The sequence below is a fragment of the Cyprinodon tularosa genome, unplaced genomic scaffold (genome assembly GCF_016077235.1).
Source record: "Cyprinodon tularosa strain WSP-4 unplaced genomic scaffold, ASM1607723v1 ctg662, whole genome shotgun sequence".
NCBI lineage: Eukaryota > Metazoa > Chordata > Actinopteri > Cyprinodontiformes > Cyprinodontidae > Cyprinodon > Cyprinodon tularosa.
The window spans coordinates 225893-242589 of NW_024039410.1; the positions used below are offsets into that span (position 1 = coordinate 225893).

Genomic DNA, 16697 nt, shown 5'->3' on the forward strand with positions numbered 1-16697 from the left:
TAGTTAAAATTACGTCCTCGTTATTATTTCCCTCTTTGGGATTAATAAAGTATTTTTGGATGAAGTTGAATTTTAGTCCTGCAGCAGCTTTTCTAAGCTTTCAGCCAAAGTTTCTCTCGCTTTCATGCATACAGGATTACCTGCAAATAATCTGTGGGAAGGAAAAAAAAAGAAACTGGAAAAAAACCAAGGATCTACTCATCACCTTCTCTTCAAGTATTCAAAGGGACAGTAGGGAGAGTTTGCATGCTTCAGAAAAATACTTTTAAATGAGGTGGTATGGTGGGCGAAGCAGTTATAGGAGCCAAAGCCTGCTGGACACTCCAGATCAAACGATCTTCACCCACCAGTCTATCTGCTTTCCCACTTCCACCAAAGTGTTTCTTGCTGAGAGAATAAAAATAATAAAAGATTGCTAGCCACAGGCGAGGCCAGAAAGGAAATACAACTGAAAGGTTGGAAGCATTTATGGGAGGATGGATCACTTTCAATTACTAAACCAACCCCCCAAATCCCTTTTCATCTTCACAAAATGATGGGCTATTACCCAATCTGCCCCACCAGCGTATTGCATGGGACAGAGGGGAAACACACTAAAAAAACACTCTTTCACCCCCCATCTTCTTTAGCTGCGTTTATAAAGATGAATAAAAATTGCATTTAATGAAAAGAACCGGGCAGAAACACCATTTGCTAAAGATGGGCTCTGTGTCTGCACCTTGATGTTCTATCTCTCCAGGTCGTTTTCCTGAAAAGAGATCACTCAGGACAAACTCTTTAGATAACACTTCAGAACTTATATGTATTAAATAACCAGGAGATCTGACAACAGGTTCTGATAGAAATTGTAATCTTACTCAGACCAGAGAAATTGCTTTGAGTTTACAGAATGCCAGCCGCTCACCTCTCAGGAAGTAGCCCCATTAACCCTGTAATGCCAAATGTATCATATTTGATACATACAGTTTCTGAAATGTTTTGCGTCTGACACCTTTTGCATAATTTAATCGTAAAAACTTTGCTCAAAATCCTATTGTACACAATCAGATATACCTGATAACAGCCAGTAGAGGACTACACAAAAAATAATCTTGACTTATCGCATAGTAATAAATTATTAATATCAAAAATATATTTCTGTTTTTTCTTTTTACATAGTTTGTTAAAAGGCCAAATAAGGACTTCAAACCAAAAAAAAGTCATTTTCTATTTTGTTTTTTTTCTTGGATCTGGCTTTAAAGGGTTAAAAAAGGCATTTTCTACATCTCCAGTCTGCCACATCATCATATTTTACATCCTATACGTTAGCAGATGATTAGACATCCATGGCTCCAGCCTTATTAAAAATATTACACTTTGTCCTTAGCTGAAGGACTTCGCCCTCATTCCATTTCCTAATCTTTGCCAAGTACAGAATGAAGATTATAACTGTTGATCCAGACAGAGGAACTGTCCTAATTAGAATAAAACATCAGTTCTGACACACAACAGGCAGCCAATACCAAGGTTTAATAAACTCACACATCTTCAATGACAATTATCCTAACAGACAGGATTATTTTATTGATACTGAAATTAATATTTAATCTCACATGTAAAAACTTTAAGTAACTCAACCCTTGAAGGAATCACATTTATTCTGGACGGGAAGAAAATTCAACTTTTAAAAATTATTATTTTTTTTTTTTTACAAATTCTCCAACATTTACTATAAAATGTGCCCTAGAAGTATCAATCTGCCATCCTTCTAATATTTAACTCAGCAGTGATTATGATCAAAGGAAACATTTACACGGCCTGGGCAGGGCAGCGGTGAGTGTACGACAAAGCAAGCCAAAAATCATAAAACACAGGAATCGGTTCACACCAACAGGAAACCAAATGATCACAGCGTCTGGGTTTTCAAAATAATTTGCTGAAGATAAAAGATGGGCATCTTCACAGGTGATCCGACTTATTCAAGCAGTTTAACCTTAAAAACCACCAAACTGTGTTAAACCCCTTCCTGTTGGTCTTTTTATAGGCAAAAGGCAAGGCAAATGTATCTGTATAGCACAATTCAGTAAAAAGACAATGCAAAGTGCTGTACATGATTAAAATATAGAAAAATAAAACAGAACCAAAGCAAGTAGAAAAAAAATAAATAAATAAATAAATAATATAAAAAATGCAGAAACAAAAAAGAATATTAAAAACATTTGGACTAAAGAAAAATAAATAAAAGTTGAACTAATTATGTTTCAGTTGAACTGTTTAACTACAACAGTCGAAGACAATCCTAAACAAATGTGTTTTTAGTCTTGATTTAAAGGAACTCAGGCTTTCCGCACTTTTTTTTTTTCAGTTTTCTGGAAGTTTGTTCCAGATAAGTGGAGCATAGAGAGTCAAAGCTGTTGATTCTCAGCATTGTCTTTTACCTGTATGCTCCCACTGTCTCCTCCTGCCAGCCTGCTGCTCACTCTGCCCCCCCCCCTGTTGTTTGGTTTATCTCCTCAGAGAGCACTTCCTGAAAACCAACGCCCAGCTCACCTTCCGCTGTCGCCAGCTCCTCTCTGAGCTCTCCTACATCTACCCCATCGAAGTGGTAAGAGCCAAGGCCGATTCTACCGTCTCCGTTACAGTCTTCCGCACATTGACTGATAAACTGATCAGAACATTGATCCGATCTTCTTATTCACAGTATTTCTAAAGTTTTGACTCACTCATAAGATTTGAACCAGTTTCAGTTTGTCTTGAAGAACTACATCGTTAGAGGTAAAATTGCAGCATATTTGTATAGTATTTTTCAGTTCCGGTCATTTAAACGTGAAGAAAAAAGAAGAAACTTAACCTTTTTAAAAAGACATGGCCATTTTATATTCACCATTAGCACAGCTGCTAGTGCTAAAGTGCTCTCCGTTTCTTGATTCTAATGGATGTACTATAGATTTTCAACTCTTTTTCAACAGTTACCTACATTTGGTAACAAGTTGAAAGCTCAAAAGGATGAACAGTGGCAGGATGTTTAGCCTTCCTGTTACCTGCTGAAAATCTTGCTCTCTCTCATTTACAGCCTTGATAAACCTCAGATATTTCTCCACATTCAGCTGTATAAACACTTCCCTCCTAATTAGCTTATCAGCTCTCTAAAGCTCTTCCCTTTAGCCTCAGATGTGTCACATACTGTAATGGTTGCAATACGTTTTTATTTTCGAGCCTTCGGCTGTCTGCTCCTTCTTTCATTTATCATGTTTTAGAAAATATATTTGACATGGATGAAGCAGAAGTTTTGGAGACATTTTTTGATGGATACCTCCCACACATCTTTAGTCCACATTTTTTCTAAAATAATACATGTTTCACGGCTCATGTTTCTCTGCTTTCAGAGATCGTCCAGAGTCCTCACATCTCTGTAGGTTCCTCACAGACTCTTTCTAATCACTCACTTTTGTAAGATATTTGGCTAACAAAGTTGGAATGCTGATACCTTAAAACCATAACCGGATGATTTAAACCCAATCCGTCTGCCAGCTGTATGGTTTTTCCTCCCATATCATCCCTCATCTTGTGTGGCTCTGCTTCTGCTGGCTCCTTATTGTCCTTCAAATGAAACATTTTCCCTCAATCTGCAGGTCAATCAGTCGGATTATGTCATCTGTGGAGTGAAGCTGCCAAACTCAGACGACTTTCAAGGTAATTTATTAAGTGTCTGTGACCTGACCATGTTTTAGGCCAAACATGTTATTTATCTTCCGTTTAAGGATTTTGAATTTAAATAGATGTTAACTAAAGGACCTGGAAATTTGTATGGTTTGCAAACCAATCCTCTAAACTGAAAAAAATGTCCATAACTCATACATGTATTTCCCTTTGTGGACAAAAAAAGTCAGGTGGACATTTTTTTTTGCAATATGTTTAATATTTGATTTGCTTCCATAACTCCCCTCAGGCACTTTTGTTTTTCTTAGAATTTTCCTCTTCTGAAAGATTTTCCCAATAAATCTAAATAGCATTTTTTTTTTATCGATCCCCTTGCCTGTACTCTTCCTCCACCTGAACCCTTTCAGTAGAAACTCTGAGCTGAGTTCTCTGTGGTTGTTTGATCACCGCTGCTCCACGTCACATTCCTGTTTGCTCAAACCTTTTTCCAAAATTCTTCCACGCAATTTTATCCTTCTATTTCTTTAAATCAGTTTTTCAATAGAGATTTCACTTGGATTGCACTAACCACAAGCAAGTAGATGTTTCACTCCAGGGTTTGATTATTATTATGACCCGTAAAGTTGTCTTTTCCAGAGTCCATTGTCGCAGGATGTTATTGTTACTGCTCTATGGAAAAAAATATTTCTACTCTTGCATGGATTTCTGTGTTAGCTGCAACTCTGTCTTTTGTTGATCGTTGTGGCAAACCCACATTAAGCTGATTATATAAGCTTATTACTGCCACATAAAGGGCTGGAGTGACAAAGTCAGTGTCTCCTTTTAAATGACCAAAGTTGTTACAGAATCACAAGTTACTCCGTCTGGGATTTGAAAATAGCTTTTTGTTAAATTGTGGTTATTCTCCAGATTCAATTAATTGCCCAGTCCTACTCTTAACAAAAACTAAAACAAAATAAAGGGCAGGTCTGGTTTACGGTCTGCTTCCGGGTGGTGAACAGGGTGCCTATTGGGGTCAGTAGGGGAGCTGGATCCCTAATAGGACCCCGTTCCCCACTTCTTTGCTCCCCTCGGATGCCTCCCTACACCTGCTCTATCACACTTCCACCCACACAGGATGTCGGGGATCGTCACCAGGCCGGGGCTTCCTATGTGGTTTCTAACATTACCAAGACATATCTATGTAGGGCATCAGGGTGGGCAGTGGAAGTGGGTCAGCCCTCAAGCTTTGCCTCCGCTGCTCATTCCCACCTGTGGTTGTTGGAATGCATTTAGACACTTATACCCCTTTCCCAATGGCCTAAAATCACTTTTAAGCCTAGAAACAATTGGCTTTTAGTGGCAGTGGGAACGGCTCACTGACACGTGTCAGATCGTCAAATGACTCTGCAGGCGATTTGGGTTAAAGTCGTCTTCGAACGGCACTGCTCCAATCAGCATGCAGTGGGAACATCAGACCTGCGTGAACCCGCTCGTTTACCTGATACTATTGAGTGCAAAGTACGGACAATATCACACTGCACCAGTCTGATTCAACGAGCTGAAAGAAATCTGAGTGCATTTGATAAACATGGAGGAGCACTGGTGAGAAAACGTCTCGGGTGCTTGGTATATTTGGGGATACCATGGACTAGCTGTGGTCAGAGCTGTTTGGGGGTAGGTGGGGTTGGTAGTCTCTTCTGGTGGTGGGTCTGGGGTGGTGTTTGGGGCTAGACCTGAAATCGAGGGAGGATTTGTAATGTATGTATGATAAGTGTAAGAATATGTGTAGTGTCTGCTCCTCTGTGTGTACATGTTGAGTGTTTGTATATGTATTGTTGTAAGGGTGGGATTCTGTTAATGTGACTTTAAGAATGTGATTATGTCTTTGTCTACTTGTCAAATTTAGTGTTTGCCTCTCCTCCCACCTACTGGAACATCTTAGGCGCCTAAAGAGCTGGTTATACTCCCCGCATCAGAGTGTCGCTGTGAGCTTGTCGCTGATAATTTTGATTTATGCCCAATATTGAAGTCAGGTCTGCGCTATGTTATTCCACGCCACAACGCAAGTGAGACGATCAGAAAATGCTGGCTGTCTGGATATAAGTGCGACAATGGAGGGACATGAGGGTGAAAAAGAGGGGGGATCCAGGAAAAGGTTCCTAGCATTCTTGCGCACCTCGCTCTCCGAGGTGGTCCATCTTCATGAGTCGTTTTCCGCAATGGCGGTCATTCAAACAAAACAAGCCAGTAAGGAACCAAACAGGAAATATGCATAGAGTAGAGCGGATGTAGATTTGACCAATCAGAGGCCTCCTGCCCCTGCGGTCAGCTACAATTTGGGAGATGTGCAGCAGAGTGTCTGCGGAAGGGGCGGGTGCATATTTGCGCTCACTGCGAGACACACGCAGACGACCTGGTTTCTGAGTATAAAGGCTGATTTAGGCCATGCTTGGGGCCTAAATCAGCCTTTAGGCCCCAAGTATGAGCAGGGCCTATCTCCTCCCCCCTTCTTATGCTCCCTGCCAGTGACAGGTGCCTGTCTCTGCTGGTTCCCTAGGGTTGGGTACTTCAGTGGAAGCTGTCTCATTCCTGGTGGCTCTGTAGGGTCTCAGCTAGGGGGTGCAGCACCCACAGGCCTCAGACTAGACTTTAATTTGGACTTCCAGAATAAAAATCAGGGTTAAAACTACTTCCAACAACATTATTGGATGTTTAAATAGAAAAGGAAAACATGAAACCATGAAATATTTTCCTTTTTTTGGTGTTTGCCCATCAAATAAAATCCTAATGAAAACTGGATCATGTAATGTGATTTAATGTGGAAGTGGTTAAAAGTTAGGAATATTAAAGCTAGATATATTTTGATACAAATCGAAACATTAGACAAAGTAGCTTTTTGTTCCTCTTTGCTGCAGCCTTCAATCCTTTGTCCTTCAGTTGATCTGTTTGTTTGTCATCAGAAAGAACCCAAACCAGATGGCATGTAGGTTTTACATTTTCTCGCTTATTTATGGACTGAAATGTTTATTTCATCAAAGTTGTTTTTATTGAAATGAAGCTTTAAACAGAAACTGGAAGTCCCAACTTGGCAAACGTTTTCCGTTTCATATTTTTTTTTGACTCTTGAGCAGAACGACTCATCTTCCTCTCAGGGACTCGGTTTCAAAGTCATCTTCTGTTGGTTAATTATGATACGATGAATCCACAATTTTATGTTTCCATGTAATCGAATACCAAACAGAGCTGACAGTCTTGCAAACTGCTGCGCTCTGCAGCTTTTAAGTTTTGAAGGGGATAAAATACCTTTTCCTGCCTGAATAATGTTCTGCTGTCTTGGGTTGGATTTGCTTAACATGATGTCTTTGATGTGTTAATGTCTCCTTCAAAAAGCCACCAGATTAATTAACACTGAGTTTAACCCTGTTTGTGCTGCAGCGAAAGATGACGGGAGCGTGGCGGTCGCCCTGGGTTACACAGCACACCTGGTCCTGATGATCTCCTGCTTCCTTCAGCTCCCTCTTCGGTACCCGGTGATCCACAAGGGTTCCCGCTCCTCCATCAAGGACACCATCACAGACAGACTCACTGAGAAGGAGAGAGAGTAAGTCAGACTCAGCATTGGTCCACACACATAAGCTGTTTCTCAATATGTGTACTTGTGCGTTCTCGTGTGCTTGTGAAATGTCATCAGCCTCAGCCCTAGTCCTGTTTCAATTCAAAAGAACTAGAGGATCGAGAATGGACAAGGTCACCGGACGTTGTTCTCGCTTCTCCCTCTTTACCCAGCGTGCATTAGAGCAGATTTGTCCGTTCTTGAGATTGACAGCTGTCCCAGCATGCACTGCTGCAGCAGCAGCTTCCAGTGGAAGCTCACAGAGCTCAGAGTATTAAGCTAAAAATTCTCTTTTCTGTTGCTGTTGTTCAATAAAAGTAGGTTTTAAGATCATTTGAGGCGAGAACATTATACTTTTAAGCGTCACTATGTGGCCCATTTACCGATTTGCGTAATCTAAAAAACAATTTTCCATGTTGAGAGGACCGCAGCGACCAGCGGACCTCCGAGGGTAACGGCAGCAGGTCTAATGCTAGCCCGTCTGCAGCAGCCCTCTCTCTGCATAGCCAGGTGTGAAGGACCGCTGGCTGTGATTTTTTTTGGGTGTTTTATTTGGCATTTGATTTGTGTTTATCTGACTGTGGTAATTATTATTCACTATTATAAATGAAAAAAGTAAGAATTTATCATTATCTACAGACTATTAGCTCCAGACGAGCCGAGTTTGTGGCGACGTTCTGTTCCAATGGACCCATATTTATGCTGCGTTCTGCCAGAGTCCACACCTTCCTGTGTTCTTCTCAAGAACATACTCGGCGAGGACAAGAGTCCGTGCTTGCTTTATTGTGAATTTTGAAACAGCCCAAGTGTAGGTTCTGTTAATGTACAGCAGCAGCACCTTTGCTAAATGACAAATGAAGAATGTTCTGGAGCGGGTCCCATTGGTGGTCCAATGAATGTAGGACAGGACTCTAAGGGACTTTCTTATGGCCTGAACAGAATAGTCTTTCAGCACTCATCTGCTATGCTTTGCGTCATTGTCTTCCTTAAAGATCCAAATCTTTTGCTTGAATAGTTTTTGGATGATTCCTCTGGATTTGCTTCCAAATTTCCACTGAGTCCAAAGAGCTCATGATTTCATCAATAAATATTTGCACGAGATTCATAAAAAACATCTTTCTGATCGTTCCGTAAAGGCAGCTCTGGCTTAAATCTGCTTTTTATTTCATTTAATCTATTTGTGCAGCATCGGAAAACATATTAAAGTTATTTCTCCTTCTAGCCTCACAGACTCGGAATGGAAAACAGTCAATATCTTTTCTCCGGTTGAGCGACTTTCTCAACTGGAGCTGAACATTTCTTTAACCTGCAGAAGAATAGTTGGATCTATATTATAGGAATGTCATAGGACAGATCCGGCTCTGATTGCCTGGACTCTTTTCCTCCACATGAAACCTTTCTGTAGAAGCGCTGAGCGAAGTTGTCTGGTTGCCTGATGGAATTATTTCCCCCTATAAAAAAACTCTTCATTGCTGTTGTTCTTTCTGGGATTGCTTGTTTACTTTCTGTTTTCAGTCAGACCCTTCCATCTACAAATGTTGGGAATGAAAGACTCTGTGGATCTGATCCAACAAAAACTGACCTTCTTTAATCCAAATGTGCTACCAGAGGTGGAGATCCTCAGCTCAAGAAAAACACTAACAAAAACTACAACCTCTTTCTCGCTGTTTAAAAGTAAACAAACCATTAAACGATGTTGGATCCAAATCCTCCAAACTCTACTGCATTGGTCTCCAACCCTGCTCCTCAAAATCTACTGTCCTGCAGATTTTAGATGCATCCCTACTCCAAAACATAACTTTCTACCAAACCTTTGCCAAACTCGATGGCATGCTAAAGAGGTTATTCATTCCTTTGAATTTGGTGGAGCTGCGAAGGACTGGAGACTTGTCCAGGGTCTACTCCGCCTCTCACCCATTGACAGCTGGAGATAGGCACCAGCACCCCTTGCTATCTCAGCAGGGACAAGTGTTGCGGATAATAGAATTCAGTGGAGTATTTGGTAGAGAAGGGATGCATCTCAAATCTGCAGGACAGTAGATCTTGAGGAGCAGGGTTGGAGACCCCTGTTCTACTCTATAGACGCACACAGCTGATTACTGCAGTCATGGATGGGCTGGCGAAGAATCTCACTGTAAAATATACGAGATATGAAAACCAGGAACAAGTCTACTAGGAGTCATTAATAATACAGATCCTGAAAGAGTGGAGTCTAAGCTTTCCATCCATTTTCCGTCACGCTTATCCCAAGCGGCGTCACGAGGCGTGCTGGTGCCTATCTCTGCCTGTCTATGGGCGAGAGGCGGGGTCCACCCTGGACAGGTCGCCAGTCAATCGCAGGACAACACAGAGACAAACAACCATTCACACACACACTCACACCTAAGGAGAATTTAGAGAAGCCAATTAACCTAACAGTCATGTTTTTGGATTTGGGACTGTGGGAGGAAGCCGGAGTACCTGGTGAGACACCTACTCAGGGAAAACATGCAAACTCTGCAAGGCGGCACTGCTACCTACTGCGCCAATGAGCAGCTCTAACATTTCCAAATGGTGCCAACTTTATAAAAATCAAAGAAGATAAAACAGTTTGTATGTTTGTGCTTTTCTGGTAACAAAATCGTTGTGAATTGATTCTCAAAGATGAATTTTGTTGGACAATTATCCATTCGGAGCAGTAGTTAAGGCTAAACTGTGAAAAAGATTAAAAATCTTCTTTTTCGTCAAATATTCTCTATTCGAAAATATTAAAGGGGCAGGTTAAGTTTCACCTTGGTTAAATCATAAAAAGAAAAAAAAAGAAAAACACTTTTTGCTTCCTAATTATTAATGCCTTAATCCAAAAAGTTGTCAAAAAATGTGTTTATTAAGGAATTTCAATTTACGAAATGAATCTCCATTAAGATTAGTCAAAAAATACATTCATGATGAATTTATTGAGTAAATACTTAATAGTTGTGGCCCTAGTTTCAATGGTTTCACAGATCGGCGGTTTCCAAACAGCAGTGTTATCAGTTATTGCAATACTTTTTGGTATAATTTCTAAAACAAAAAGAAAGGTGGTTAAAGAGCAGGATTGTGATTTGGATTTGGATTTGATTGAGTTTGAAACAGGCCATTTTTTTTAAGAAACCCATCACTGGAAACATGCAGTAATAAAACATTTAGTGTTTAAAACTCAAGTTTGATCTGTTTTAAAAGTTGTTTTCTGCTTTAACTCGACCGGTGCAGCGTGTCTTTGGCTTCAGAATCCCGTAACGATGACAAACCATCTAATTGCACGAAACAAACGTGTGCATGTCCTGTGAAAAACCTCTTTGTTAAACAATTCTGCAATAAATTTGTTAACAAAGTAGAATAGATCCTGTGGGATCAAATGTAATCATGATGTTTAGCTTTGGTTGCAGTGACTCAGGATGCTGATTATTTGTTTATCTTAAAGTTAAAAAAAAGCAAGCATTCCCACAGTGCTGCCCTGCACACAGCACCATCAGGGGAATTGGTCTGTTTATACAAACATGTAGAGAGTTGTAGATTGCCTGTCTCTTTTGATTATGACAGCAGATGTACAAACGTCAGATACTGAAATGTTTCCTCTGGAAAACACACCTCTACATCTTCTGACCACTCTGCACAAGCGTTTTTATGGTCTGGTGAAAGTAGCAGTTGTAGTTTGATGTAGCCTGCGGCTGATTTGTGGCCAGATCCTTCCATTCAGCAGTTATCTGCTCTGTCTCTTTCCATTATCTAAGTTGAGGTAATCTGACAGAATATAACTCAATTCTGGAAATGTATATTTACTTAAGTCCAGATTTGTTTTGTATGAAAGCAGTTGCAGACATGATGGTGTGTTTGACTCTGGAGGATTTCTGAGCTCTGACACACTCTGCTCTGCAAACCTGTCTGATCCGTACTGACAGGAGGCTAAAAAGAGCTTTCTGTGCCACAGGTTCGTCTAAATGAAAGAACAAAAACGTCAAACAAAAAGGGGAAAATGGCTGATTCAGGGTTTTTAATCTCTGTCAGAGGAATTCATTTATTTATGCCAGGTCTTTGCTTGTATTTCTGTGATGTGTTGGTTTGGAAAGGCAGGCAGAATGTTAGCAGTGAAGAACAGAAAACGCAGCACCAGCGGTCATACATACGTCATTTGCATGGTCAGGAATATTTCTGTAAGGCATCTATAGTTCGGCTCAGAATGCTCTGATAAAACAATTTACCCTTTTACAGCTACCTGGATAAAGCAATACCATCCATATTTGCTTCCCTGAATACAGCACGCTCCCTACCTGTGATGTCATTGCCTCCTCTGATGCGAATGCAGGCTTAAAGCATGTGATGAGACTGTACCAGTGATGGACCTGCAATCAATATTTCACTGTGTAAACACAGTAAAATTCACAGTCATACTGAAAACAATGACACCTTAGAAAGAGTAGTTTAGATAGTTTTAGTGCAAAACACAAATTTACCTTAACAAAGCCTCAGAAGGGCAAGATTTGTGTACAAAAGTAAACCTGTAAATGAAACTATGATTGGTTTGTAGTATACGCCTATTGTGAATTTGTTGCCCCCCCCCCCCCCCCCCCCCCTTAGAGAAAACTCCAACAGGATAGTAGTTTATTTCATTCATCTGTTTTACTGTAATAGACTTTTTTTTTTTTTTTTTTGGCTCAACTGTTAAAAGATTGGCAGGGGCAAAAAACATCCTTTATCCCCTGAGGGCCTTAGGAGCAAATTCCACCTGTTCCACCTGAGATAACACTACTGTTCAAAAGTTTGGGGTCACCCAAACAATTTTGTGTTTTCCTGAAAAGTCACACTTATTCAACACCATATGTTGTGAAATGAATAGCAAATATAGTCAAGACATTGACAAGGTTAGAAATAATGATTTGTATTTTAAATAACATTTTTTTTACATCAAACTTTGCTTTCGTCAAAGAATCCTCCATTTGCAGCAATTACAGCATTGCAGACCATTCTAGCTGTTAATTTGTTGAGGTAATCTGGAGAAATTGCACCCCACGCTTCCAGAAGCAGCTCCCACAAGTTAGATTGGTTAGATGGGCACTTCTTGCGTACCATACGGTCAAGCTGCTCCCACAGCAGCTCAATGGGGTTCAGCTCTCTGCCTGCTTCTGCTCTAAATACTTCTTGCACAATTTGGAGGCGTGTTTAGGGTCATTGTCCTGTTGTAGGATGAAATTGGCTCCAATCAAGCGCTGTCCACTGGGTATGGCATGACGTTGCAAAATGGAGTGAAAACCTGTCCTTATTCAGAATCCCTTTTACCCTGTACAAATCTCCCACCTTACCAGCACCAAAGCAACCCCAGACCATCACATTACCTCCACCGTGCTTAACAGATGGCGTCAGGCATTCTTCCAGCATCATTTCATTTGTTCTGCGTCTCACAAACGTTCTTCTTTTTGATCCAAACACCTCAAACTTGGATTCATCCGTCCACAACACTTTTTTCCAGTCTTCCTCTGTCCAATCTCTGTGTACTTTTGCCCATTTTAATCTTTTTCTTTTATTGGCCAGTCTCAGATATGGCTTTTTCTTTGCCACTCTGCCTTGAAGCCCAGAATCTCGCAGCCGCCTCTTCACTGTAGATGTTGACACTGGTGTTTTGTGGGTACTATTTAATGAAGATGCCAGTTGGGGACCTGTGAGGCGTCTGTTTCTTAAACTAGAGACTCTAATGTACTTATCTTCTTGCTCAGTTGTGCAACGCGGCCTTCCACTTCTTTTTCTACTCTGGTTAGAGCCTGTTTGTGCTGTCCTCTGAAGGGAGTAGTATACACCGTTGTAGGAAATCTTCAATTTCTTAGCAATTTCTCGCATGGAATAGCCATCATTTCTAAGAACAAGAATAGACTGTCGAGTTTCCAATGAAAGTTCTCTTTTTCTGGCCATTTTGAGTGTTTAATTGACCCCACAAATGTGATGCTCCAGAAACTCAATCTGCTCAAAGGAAGGTCAGTTTTGTAGCTTCTATAACGAGCTAAACTGTTTTCAGATTTGTGAACATGATTGCACAAGGGTTTTCTAATCATCAATTAGCCTTCTGAGCCAATGACCAAACACATTGTACCATTAGAACACTGGAGTGATAGTTGCTGGAAATGGGCCTCTATACACCTATGTAGATATTGCACCAAAAACCAGACATTTGCAGCTAGAATAGTCATTTACCACATTAGCAATGTATAGAGTGTGTTTCTTTAAAGTTAAGACTAGTTTAAAGTTATCTTCATTGAAAAATACAGTGCTTTTCCTTCAAAAATAAGGATATTTCAATGTGACCCCAAACTTTTGAAAGGTAGTGTACATTTGTGAATTAAGGCAAGTACAGCTCCCAAACTATAAATTGGAAATATAATTGTTTGTATATGTGTGACAGAAAGGCATTGAGGAATATTTTTCAGGTGGGACCATTATTTTAAATGTCACCACGTCTGATTTATAGGTGATTAAACAAAGAAAAAATGAAAAAGTATTTAGCCCCACCAAAGATTTTTCCAAAATAAACACTGCAAAGCACCATGAAACCCATTTGAAACTCTGGATGAACCTTCAGACTTTATAGATCCACATCTTGACTATAACTGAAGCCCATTTGGACTGAATAAGTTGAAGCCTGTTTGTTCCACAAAGGTTTTAGTGATGATTTTGGCAACATGCCAAATGTGCAAAAATGCATGTTTTTCCACTCATAAGAGGGAATCTGACCAGACAATATGCTTTACATTATTGGGGATCTTCTGCATAAGGCAAAGCCTTTGCTCATAAGATTTAGCCATTGTTTCATTGGAATTTAGCACTGAACACACAATATCACCAAACTGAGTAGAAAATAAGATGAATTGTATAATTTTTGTCACCAAACAGGGATATTTTACTGAAAACAAAAATGAGAAATCCAAAAACAGTAAAAAAATGTAAAAATAAATTAGAATCAGAAGCTTCTGTCAAGAAAATGTGCAGAATATTTATTCATGCTAAATATAATGTAAAAAATGTGCTAAAAATGTTTCAATTGTAAGGGGTGACCATTTGATTTTCCTGCTGCCTCCTAGTATTTTAGCGTCTGTGGCTAAAAATTAATATGTGCTGTTTCATTATTCCAGCAGAGTCAGACATGTCAGGTGGAATTTTAAGTGTATTTTTTTGTTTACACAGCTATAAAAGTAGAATATAATATATAATAGTATTTGTGAAATAAATTATTTTGAAACATGTTTTAGAAATATTAAAGCCCCATTTTGAAAGGCAGGTTGATGAAACACCATGGGACTGTGTTTTGTTCATTTCTATAAAAAGATAAACATGAGCGGCCTGTACCGGGCCGGCCGGGCTTAAGAGATTAAATCATAGGGAGGTGGAACAAGAAGGTATGGGAACCATCATGTTAGCTCTGCTGGTTCTCCGTCCCTCTCCTCTGGGACTTCTGCATGGTTCTGATCTCTCTCTGCTGCAGCACACCTGATTCTAATCATTGCCTGACTTCCTGAGCAGCATTCATAAGCTCAGAAGCCCGTTAATCGTTCATAAATGTCAGGTGTGTGGCAGTGAGGAGACCTAAAACTAAAGAGCAGACATATTTAAGGGGCAGGAATAGAAACCAATGTACTGGAGACGCATCGACTACAGCAAGTCTTCCAGGTCCCTAAATAGATAATTGATTAATCAATCAATTAATGTTTAGACTAATAATTGGACCGGAAAAGGTTCCTTATGAAATTAAAACAGGTGAAAATAAAACTTTTCCACTTGAGGAGTTCTGGTGAGAGGATTAATGACAGACCAAAAGTTTTTTTAGATGCAAAATGTTTATATATTTTTTTCTTTCTTTTTTTGTATAATTGCTGCTCAAGGTGGGTTCCTATTTCAGCTAAAAACATGTTTTAGTCTCTGTACTCCAGTTAACGATTAATGGATTATTAAATTAGTTGCCGATTAATCGATAATCGATTATTCACAATTAATCTGACTAATTGTTTCAGTCCTAAACCCATCACTCTATGATCACCCTGGTTTACCGGTATGGTGACGTTTTCTATGATCTAAAGTCGTAGGGAGTAGGAAGTCTCCCGAATTATCCCAAATGGTGCCCGACTTTACGCTATTGAAGGTGAATGTGATTGATCGTTTATCAAGGGGGCGGGATTGTTGTGGCAGAAGGTTTGCAAAGCACATTTGATTGTGGCCAGTTTGTCGGAAGCATCTTGCTAACCAGTTAGAAGCTTAGTGCTAGTAGGTTCCCAATGGGAAATTCCATTGGGACCAAGTAATACTAAATTGGTGACTTAGAAACAACACTGTCAAGGAACGCTATGGACAGAGGAAACATGCAAGAGGAGGAGAGTTTAGTGTCGGAGGTCATAGATGAGTCTCCTCCATCATACATTTTTTATTTAGAGGAGGAAAGCGGGGAGGAAGATGTTGTGGAAGAGGACGCCAGGGCGGCAGAAGCATAAAGAATACATTTATATAGATGTTTAAGCGAGAATGATTTAACATTTAAATATGACTTCCCTACGACTTTAAAGTTCGTTGCTTAGAGAAAAACATATCAAACATTTAAATTTTGCATGTGTTTAAAGGTAGACTTTCATTAGGAAGAGGGTACTCCAAATTATGCAGATTGTTTCATTGAGATCCTCATTTAAAATAGAAATCTGTCTTGTTCAACACAAACAAAATGACAGGACTTTTCCCTTTGATGTATATATGCTCTTAGCCTTGTCTCGGTCTCGGTGATGTTTTGGTCTCGGTTAATACGGTCCCGACGACAACACTGTTTTCAGCAGCGCTCTTCTTTTTGGACTCTGCTTTAAAAGCTTATTATTTAGCAAAACATATTTAACTTGATGCATTAGAAGATGTGCTGCGCTGACACTGAGATGGGAATCAATTCTGCTTTGAATAGAACATGAGTCTGCTATGAAAACATCGTTCAGCCTTGGCTGAACTTTCTGATATGCTTGGGAGATGCACATCTACCTTGAAAGACCTCAAGAGAGTCTCTCATGGCTTTGTGAACATCTGCTCTGCTTTGTAGAGAGGAGTGTGACCCAACACAATTACAGGGCCTTGCACAGTTATTCAGTTCTCTTAAACATTCCCACATTTTTCATGCTAGAAGGAAATTCCAATTCTTTTTGTTGGGATTTTATACGAAACAGTCTATGGCTGCATGTAAAAATTCTTTGTTTGAATGAAAACGATACTGGACGCCTCCCTGAAAACGCCGTCCCGTCTGTTAAACATGGAGGTTTCAGCTGTACCCTGTGAGAATGCTGTGCTTTGGTGGCGGCCAAAGATGACAGAGTCTACGCCACCGTATAGGTTTGCACTTTGGGAAGTACATCCTGGATTAATGTGGCTGTAGTTTACAGTTTACAGGAAACTTCCTTATCCTCCACCGGCTCCTTGTTCAGAACCAGGACTGGTG

At 40.0% G+C, this 16697-nt stretch overlaps 1 protein-coding gene across 1 annotated transcript in view; it reads left to right on the forward strand.

Annotated features, from left to right (window-relative positions):
- Nucleotides 1–16697, forward strand: part of uvrag (UV radiation resistance associated gene) — a 191677-nt gene that overhangs the window by 72542 nt on the left and 102438 nt on the right. Inside the window, exons 10-12 of the mRNA XM_038267137.1 lie at nucleotides 2497–2584; nucleotides 3612–3672; nucleotides 7057–7222. Of these exons, the coding sequence (XP_038123065.1) occupies nucleotides 2497–2584; nucleotides 3612–3672; nucleotides 7057–7222 (315 nt within the window). The remainder of the gene's footprint in view (nucleotides 1–2496; nucleotides 2585–3611; nucleotides 3673–7056; nucleotides 7223–16697) is intronic.